This window comes from Teleopsis dalmanni, chromosome 1 (assembly GCF_002237135.1).
Source record: "Teleopsis dalmanni isolate 2A chromosome 1, ASM223713v2, whole genome shotgun sequence".
NCBI lineage: Eukaryota > Metazoa > Arthropoda > Insecta > Diptera > Diopsidae > Teleopsis > Teleopsis dalmanni.
In genome coordinates this window covers 148777454-148787383 of record NC_051846.1, presented here as the reverse complement: position 1 = coordinate 148787383, position 9930 = coordinate 148777454, and the positions used below count along the sequence as shown (strand labels likewise).

General features: G+C 31.7%; 1 protein-coding gene across 1 annotated transcript; it reads left to right on the top strand.

Moving 5' to 3' along the window:
- The first annotated feature begins 220 nt into the window (after positions 1-220).
- LOC119669295 (PDZ domain-containing protein 8) lies at positions 221-8980 on the top strand. Its single transcript, XM_038079135.1, has 8 exons — positions 221-410; positions 480-716; positions 4432-4624; positions 5936-7208; positions 7266-7409; positions 7474-8094; positions 8156-8387; positions 8459-8980. The coding sequence occupies exons 1-8, from the start codon at positions 246-248 to the stop codon at positions 8678-8680; spliced, it is 3087 nt and encodes a 1028-aa protein (XP_037935063.1). The 5' UTR covers positions 221-245; the 3' UTR covers positions 8681-8980.
- Positions 8981-9930: the final 950 nt, after the last annotated feature.

Here is a 9930-nt window from a genome sequence, read left to right as displayed (position 1 = left end):
TGTGATTAATTTAATCAATAATTAAAAAATTTATTAATTCAATCCGTTTGTTTAATTAATGAAAAGCGATAAGTTATGTCTTCAATTTAATATTTAATTGTGCAAGAAAAAAAAAAGAAATTGCATTCCTTGAACATATGCACACACATCTATTTATAGTGCATATATAGATTCTATATCTACTTAGAGTTCATCTAGTGAAAGTGAATTTATAGTTTTAATTAGAATCTTCAAATAACAAAACAATGGATGTTCCCATATCCATATTGCTGTTGATTTGTTTAATTTTCATGATAATTGGCGCCGTGTCGATGTTGCTACTGCAGTATTATGTATACGTCAAGTTCGCCAACATGCCCGAAGAGAGTGAGGAACAGAAAAATATGAATGCCAAGTATTCACTGCCAATGGTAAGAACAAGGCGAAATAATGAAACAGAAATGTTTTCACATGAAATTATATTTATTTTTCATTTTTAGGCAATACAAAAAACAGCACGTACTATTAATGCAACTCCCTCCTCGGCTTCGGCACTGAATGCCACCAATGACGCGCTCTCAGCGCCTTTGTTTGCTGTGAATTTTGTTATGCAGTTTCTGTTCCATGAATTAAAGAGTTCCAATCGAGTGCGAAAGTGGTTCTATCGCAAACTTTCACTCGAATTGGATGAATTAATTGCCAAAACGACAACTGGCAAATTGTTTGACAAACTAACGGTAAGTCAACATAACTGTCATCGAGTCATTGGGGTAACTTAGGGCACTTGACATACTACTGAACTGTCCACAACTGCACAAAGATACATATATACTTCGACAAAGGTATCTGAAAATGTCTTCTATCATCGAATTTAATACATGACATTTTTTGTATTTGTTGGGAGGGTCAACATTGGGAACGTGGCTTTAATATGTCGTGATTCAGTAGATTTTAGTGTAAATATAAAACAATTAGCCATTAACCACGCAAGTACATATTAAAATAGAAACTTTTTCAATTCAAAAATTTACAATAAAATTTTTTTTATTGCACATTAAAAAATTATCTTACTATTTACAATTTTATCGTATATAATTATTCATTTTTTATAGCTATTTATAGCACTTGTAATTGTTCTGTGTTAGCTATTTTCTCTGATATAAATTTCTTATATTGTTTCAATATAAATTATAAACTGTGAGTTATGAATTATAGATTAACCTTATTCATAACAAATAGCAACTTTTCTTATACCTCTGGGAAGTGCAGTATACTCATTTGATCGACACTGGAAAAACCTAATAATCTACATAAATTTTATAGTGAAAATAAACAGTACACTATCGTACTGAATTGCTCATATTCGAAATAACTTGAGTTAAATTATTATATATTCTCATAATAGAATAATTGCCGATATCCGTTCTCTCGTATTTTAAACCAGTGAACAAAACAAAAACTTCACAGTACCAAATATAGTGTACTATTTTGTATTTTTGCTATAAATAAATCTTCTATGAATAACACACTAAATAAAAACCCACATACAATATACACAATAACGAACAAAGTGTACTGTTTTGTATTTTTTTGGAAAAACAATTTACAAACAACACACTAAATATCAAACACACTAAATATCAAACACTAAATAAACAAACAAACATCAAACAATTTCTAGTGTTTGTGTTCACTAATGCAATCACAAACGGTACACTATAGTGTTCATGAACACAAACACTAAGCATTTTTTGATTTGTTTCAGAGTTTATTTAGTATATTGTTCGAGTAGAATTTTGTGAAACAATAGCCTATTGGTTTGGTACAGTACAGTTTAATTTCTTTCAGTAGTTTAATATATGCTAGAACAGATATGAACAAATCTTCTGCAGTAATATTAAGAGCATATACCTACCATAATAATTAGACTAAAGTTGAATATAAAATTCGGAAGTATTTGATGATATGTTTTAATAATTATCATTGGCGTATATAGAGGGTGCATCAATTAAATAGATCCTCTCCCTTGACAATATAATCTATAGATAATACAAACTGTACTGCTATGACATATATTTGCCTAATGTATAAGTACTTATATTAACTAGAATTGTTCATATTTGAATCATTAGAAATATTGGGGGAACTTGTTAACTTATAAAAATAACTGTTAAAAAAATTAACTAAATAATTTTGTTTCAATAATACTCTTGAAAATTACATTCATAAGAATATTACCTTCTATATACAGTGGGTATATAAGACGGTATAATTATGAATCAATACTTTTTTGTGTGTTATAATGGGCAAGTGTCACCCTACCTAACCTAGATACAGATATTTATTAATTTCACTATTTACGTATCAATAAAATAGCTGCTAGTGCAATACAGAATTACAAATTTATATAATACAATAGCCAGTGATTATACCTAGCTTATGGTACGCAGTATTACAGATATAAATTTCACAAGATCAGTTTTAAAAATTACTATGTAGTATAGTCACTCCCAGTTTAATCGTGCGTTGGATGTAACTTTTATTAAAATTAATATTGTGAACTACCAAAAGAAACTTAGAAACGACTATTAGTTTCTATGATATACCACACCGCTCCCCTTAGCACTATTCTCTAAATACTATTATAATGAATTTCGTGATCTGCAAAACATAGTGACTACGCCATTGTCCCGAGAGTGCAGTGAGCTTTTAAGCCATACGTAAGACGCATCGCATGCTTCCACTACTTCTTATAGACGTACCTATAAGAACTAGATATAATCTTGGTATCTATAATATTCCACAATAATTTAAAAAGACACCTATTGCTTTTGAAATTTGATATGTATTTTCATATAATATACATATAAATTGGTCTTTTGAATACTGTTTTGAGAAAGTTTCTTCATAAGTGGGAGAAATTGTACTCATTAATTTAAATAAAAGTTAGAATGGTTCAGCTAACGATGAGTACATCGGAACGATAGCAATTCTGGAAACAGCTTGGTATGGCCACACAAATTTCAATAAATTAATTAAAACTTTTGTTGTTGTTTCTTAATTACTGTTCTAATCCTTCTAACGTATAAATAGTTTATTGTCGTTATAAGATGCGTGATATTCGACATTAAAAGTAAACATTTAGTAGAGATATAATTTTAAATATGATTTAAAAATAACTATAACATTTTTTTTAAACATCTTTCTTTTTTTTTAATTAATAGTTCGGTAACAATTAATTCTACTTTAAACTCTTATCTTCATCTTTTCCAATATTAAATTTCTAGTGATTTTAAATCAGTAAATATTTACATAACCCATATTTTTTAAAAGTCCCTTCTTTCTCTTTTCCTGATGGGTAACATTCGGACAAAAGATTGTTCCGTTGGAACTAGTGGGGATTTTGTATTTTCTAATTTCTTTCTTTTTTACTACATAATGCGGTTCAACGATTTTATCTAGTGGTCCAGAACAATTGTCGTCTTTAATTGGCTATATATCACTCGATTGAAAATATTCAATGTGCAGGGTATTATTTTAATATTTCAAAAACTAAAAGACTAGTTTGTCTACTAACATCCAAATGAACGAAAAGGCAGTCAGATATATACCATATAGCTTAATGGACTTAGATAGCGATATTGAAATCTCGATCGGCACAATATTTAGTATAAACTTATCTATTTTTATATTGTGCCAACTAAAATTTGAATATCGCTAACTAAATCGATTAAGCTATGGGTTCCTATAAATCTGGCTAAGATTTGAGTATCGCTAACTAAGTCGATTAAGCTATGGGTTCTTATATATCTGACTGCCTTTTCATACAAATTAATTATTTAATTACAACAGTTGCCATTTTAATGATTAGTTTTAATGAAATCATTGTTTAAGACAACAATTAATCCTCACAATTTCAATAAATTTCTCCCTTTCCCCCAAAAATAAAAAATCCGCCTAAAGGTGTTAGGAAATATTTTAGTAAAATGTTAATTAGAAGTGGCAAAATTAAACAAAAAAATGTTGAAGGCTGTAAACAACATGAGAACATTGTAAACAAACATTTTAAAATGATACACACAGAGCACAGTAAGCAGGAAGAGGAGGCTTAAAGGTCGTTAGGTGAATGTGGGTTACCATCGTTCATGTAACACGGCAGAGCTTGATGTGCCTGTGTTGAAAAGAAAAGAACATTCAAGCACTGTGTGAATGCAAATAATGATGCCGTCGAGTAGGCACGTTGAGGTTAATGCTGTGAATTCATTTACAGTCCTTAGAGCACACACCTAAGACTAATGAAAAACCAACAAACAACACAATAAACAATTAAGTTTAAATGTGATTAGTTGCTGTCACTGCCGGTATTTGCTATTGTGGTTAAGATACTGACACTCTCACATCAAGTGTTTGTGTTTTATTTGTACGTGTTAATGTTTATTGGTTTACTTCCAGATAAAGGAACTTGAGTTGGGTGATCAATTTCCTGAGATAAAAACGCTGCGGGTACACAATGTTGAACTCGATGACACTGAGGGGCTTATTGAGAATCTAGATTTGTTGCTGGAAATACACTACACAGGAAATTTTCGTACTTCAATTGATGCGGACATGGTACTTGGAAAAAAAGGTTCACTAACATTAAGAGGTAAACGTGTGTGATTAATATGTTTTCACTAACGTGTTCACTTTTTATTTATATTTTTATAAATAATAGTGTCTCAAAATTAAATAAAACACAGGTTTTTTCTATAAATTATTATTTCTTTTTTTTTTTTGACTTATAAAGTGGACAGTATAGGCTTATATATGGAATAATATACAAGTCAATCATAAATGGGTTCTTTGAACCACAAATGCAGCAATATTTACAATTCGTTGAAAATGATTTTGTTCCAGAAATCGGGACCGCTCATTAATTTTCAATAATTAGTTTAATAAATTCTCTTTGCAGTGCATTGCCATTAGTCGGCAGTTCTCCTATCGATTGAACTTTATAAGCATGATGACACAGATCTTCAGTGCCTAATATGCAATTCTTGTCCATAACGTCGAATTGGTGTTTCTGGACTTTTACCAAACTTACGCTCTACTTACGCTCGACCATATTTTTCGACCCTGAAAAAAAATCTGTGACCGCAAGACTCAAATTATTTTTGAAATATTGTTCAACAAAGAATATATCTTGTTTTATTATATGTTTCCACTGCCTACGTTCAAGTAGTTTATTTAATTTAGGTTGCTAATGAAGTTTGATTAATGATACAAAGAGCTTTTGTACTTTTTAATTAGTGAAAAATAAATCAATAGAAAATACACCAAAAGGGAAATGATCGAAAATCAAACAAACAAGATAATTTTCTTAAATGTTTGTTTTTTATAAATAAATATTCACATTTCCCGCATATTCCATTATCTATTAATTAATTTCTGCTAACAAAACAAACAAACCCTCTCCAAGAACTTTTACAGAACTTTATAACATATGCAGCTCTTGTGCATGCATATATCAACTTATGCCAATGGAAACGACCAAATCTTAATTTGATTAACATAAATCAATTTAGCTGCAGTGGGAACATGGTACTACCCTACACCGTAAACAATCAGCTATCAAATGATTTTGTCACATGGTTGCCAACTGTCTCCATTACTGTATGAATGGAGACAAATTCAAATCTTGCGTTAATTTTGGGACAACATTTGTAGATGTTTTACTGTCACTATATTTTATTAGGATTTATTTACGAATAGGTTACGAATAGTAGTAAATTGTAGTAACATTTTTATTTTTATTTATTTTTTTGATTTATTGAATTTTTGGCTGACCATATAGGTGTTGATCGAAACCTCTCTATTAAATATATTAGTTTATGTTAAGTAAAATAATCACTAACGTTAAAATCAAATTTAATATATATTTTATTAAATAATATATTTAATTTTTATACAATTACAGTAAAGCAGCTATCTGGTTTAGCGCGACTGCAGTTCACCAGAAAACCGTACACTCATTGGTCATTAAGTTTTCTCGGTGATCCGGAAATTGATTTGGCCGTGGAGTCGAAATATCAAGGTCGTCAAATGCAATCAAACATAACTAGTTTGATATCGAATCAAATACGTAAGGCGGTACGTCGCAAACACACTTTGCCAAATTACAAACTACGCTATAAACCATTTTTTCATAAAACTCCTGAAGAAGATTTGGGGGACAACGAAATACAATCAAATGGCCTACTGGATGTAAAAGTATCAGAACTTTCCCGTCTTATGTGCCCAACGCATATCACTGACATTTATTGCACACTTACTATGGCATCATTGGCCTTTGTAGAAGCACGTCAGAAAGATGATCGCAATGTTATAGTCTCCTTAGATGTGGAGATACATAAGGCGAAGAATCAGCAAATTGGCATTATATTCAAACAAACTGAGCTTTTCGTAGAAATCGATGCTGTTCTACCAAATACTCCAGCTTGTAAATCAAATTTAAGATCGAATGATGTATTAATTGCTATCGAAGGAAAACGTGTCTCTACCATACAGCAAGTGGCAAAAATTGTTAAGGCATTGCAAACTTCAGTATTCACTTTACGTATAGAACGTATTATACCAGGTATTATACGCAATGATGCTATACTGGAAGACCTGGAGCTATATGAGGATCTTGGTGATTTAAGTAATGTTTACAGCAGCAACAAACCAAGTGATAATGAATTAAGTGTAAAGTATTTAGCAACCCGGCATGGATCTGGTGATAGAGGTACTTCAAGTGAGTCAAGTTTGGGAAATACACCAACTAGTTCACCGAAGAGGGTAAAACTCATACCAAGAGCATTAAAAAAGACTATAAGTCGTGATAGCACCGACAGCACTAAGGACGAGGATGCAAAAGGTAAAGCAAAACTAACTGCGAAAGTAGAGGAAAAGCCACGACGACGTTTGAAAAGTTTGGGTGATAGCGTAAATGATGTGGAACACTTTTATCAGCATTCCACGATAGACTGTAGACTCAGTCGTTTGGTGAACATGGAAGATTTAAGTAATTTCAAGTTGGATGCGCAGTGTAAATACTTAAATTGCTGTGTCTATGGTAAATGCTCTGGTGATAGCTTATTACTTGGCTTTGTCAATATACCAATTAATCAAATATTGGCGGAATGTTGTGAGACTAGTCTAACTCAATGCTGGAAAAAATATGAACTAAATCCGCCGATGATACAGAATTTGTAAGTTACAGCAAAATTCATGTTAATAATCTCTCGCTTAGAAAAACTTTTTTGTAGAAAATCCCATGAGCTATATAATCAGTCTGGTTTCAATGCAAATTTGTGCTATGGCGATATACTTTTTGCTTTCTCTTGGGATGGTAATCCGAATTTGGCTGCTGTTGAAACACCTTCCAAGCAGGCAATGAAAATAAAAACAAAGTAAGTTTATTTAAATAAATATACTGAATAACCTATACAGTTTAACATTATGAATTCATTTTAGGAACTCGCAAGCAGAGAGACATGATGACAGTGGCTTTTCGGATAATATTTCCATAAAGTCCACTTCAACTGATTTAACAACTTCCACAATCAGTTTGGTTCCACCACGCGCTCATAATTTCATACGCACACATTTCCAACGTGCAACTCAATGCGATTTTTGTGGCAAGAAAATTTGGTTGAAGGATGCTGTACAGTGTCGGGAATGTTTTATGTGTTGCCATAAAAAATGCGTCACAAAATGTCAGAACTCAACGGTTTGTGGGCCAGTTGACTGCACCAATTCAATTTCACAGACACAGGCTTACACCACAAATACACCAGAGTTCACGGTAACTGAAGCTACTGCATATGAGGCAACTGAAAATGATGAAATACCACCAAATATCAGTGATGATGAGCAAAATCAACCGAAAACTCCCGGTCTGGAAGTACATCGCTCCAGTTTGTCTGGCCTGTTAGCACAAGGTATTAAACGTGTCAATTCTGCTAATAATTTGGCTATTCCTGGTATTGTGTCAACATTTGCGGGCGGCAATAATGCTTCCAGCAATAATGGTAATTCCAGCAACTTGACAAATACAAAAAGTCTGCCACCGAGCCCACAACGTACTCCGTCAAGGTAACGATGGTGCTTTCTATATTCCATGTTTTTTGATTTTACTTTTTATTCCACTCTTAAGGAAAGCATCTTTAATCTGCACAAATCAAAATCCATTTGAACAAGTCACACAAAGGCTAGAACAGATTTCCGCAGAACTTACTGAGCTGAGTGCAGAGCAAATAAGTTGTGTAACTGAACCGATAATACTGATCTCAAAAGAGGAAGATCTGATGACGCTCGCAAAAACTGCCAGTAAAAATCTTTATTGTGAAATTGCTGGCATTGACAGAGTTGATAAAATAAATTTACTGGTAAGGAAAAGTATATATCTTTGTTTATTAAATACAAATTTATTAATTTTTAAAATTTTTTTTTTTATTAGTTAAGTAAACTTCGTTTAGCTTTGGACAGTGAGACGGCAGTACATTCCTCATTATCTGTCATCTCGAAAACCGATTCCATCGACGGCAACTCAACACAAAAGAAACTCATTAACAAATCAACTATGTTATTCAAATCCGAAGAAAGGGTCCAGGCCCTGAGTGTTATAATGCTTTACTTGTGCACTGGTCTGCAGCATGCACAGGGCGTGGCATCCCAGTAGAAATACAAATGTTACTCATTAATTATAATTGTAAGGCTGATGTTCTAAATGTGGAATTTTATGTAGCACCATTAAAAGTATTAAACAAATCTTAGTGCGTAAATCGTATTATTTTTAAGCACAATTTTAATGTTTAAATTTTTAATTAACCATTATTACATATACGAGTATATACATACCTACAAAGACAACTCACAACAAATCAGACAGTGAAGGAATAAAGTATATTATTTATTAAAAACATATTTTAAAAATACGTATTTTAACTAGAATATTTTATTAAACGTTACGAAATTTACCTTAAACAATGCATTTTGTCTGAGCATTCGAAATAAACAAAAGCCTTTGAGAATTCAATTAAACTTAATATAATTATATAGATTATTATATATTACAGTACGTAGAACTACAATTTTTTTATTAAATATATTAAATTATTTATTATTATATACAAATATGTTTACTTTGATGTTTGGAACAAAACTTATTAACAAATTATTGAAAGTAGAATTTTAAATGTTTAAAAACAACAACAAATTACATTGTTAATTTTTATTTAATTATGTTTATAGAAATATATGTAATTTAAACATAAAAAATAAACGTAATTTTTATTGTGACAAGCATATACAACAGTTAAGAGCACATATTAATATATGTATATAGCAGCATATTAGTATGTATCAGTTATTAGTATGTACCGGTATATATAAAGTATATACCTTGTGAACAAAAAAGAACTTATTCGTTCTTTTTTTGAATTCCCGCGCTAATCGATTGGGAATTTTTTTTATTTTCACGCTGGCAACACTATTCTACACATTTTGTCAAAATTTAACGCATATCGTACGATTAGTTCTTGTTTGGGGTCTGTAGAAAGAAGTCGAAAAATTTTCGTGTGGCGATTCTTAGCTGAATTTCATTCAAAAAAAGCATAGTTGTCATGTGGCCAAAGAGATGATTTCCAACGCAGAAACGCAGATAGTGACCCCACATTCATCGAACGCATCATAAGTGGTGATGAGACATGGGTCTATCTAACTATGAAGTTGACATGCCCACCAAACAACAATCGACCGAATGGTGTTTCGAAGGTGAGCCGAAATCGAAAAGAGAACGCCAAGGTCGGTCCAAAATCAAGGTTTTTTTGACTGTTTTCTTCGATATTCGTGGTGTAGTGCACTATGAATTCCTTCCCGACGGTTAAACGGTCAATAAGGAGTATTATTTTGCCATTATGCGTCGTTTGC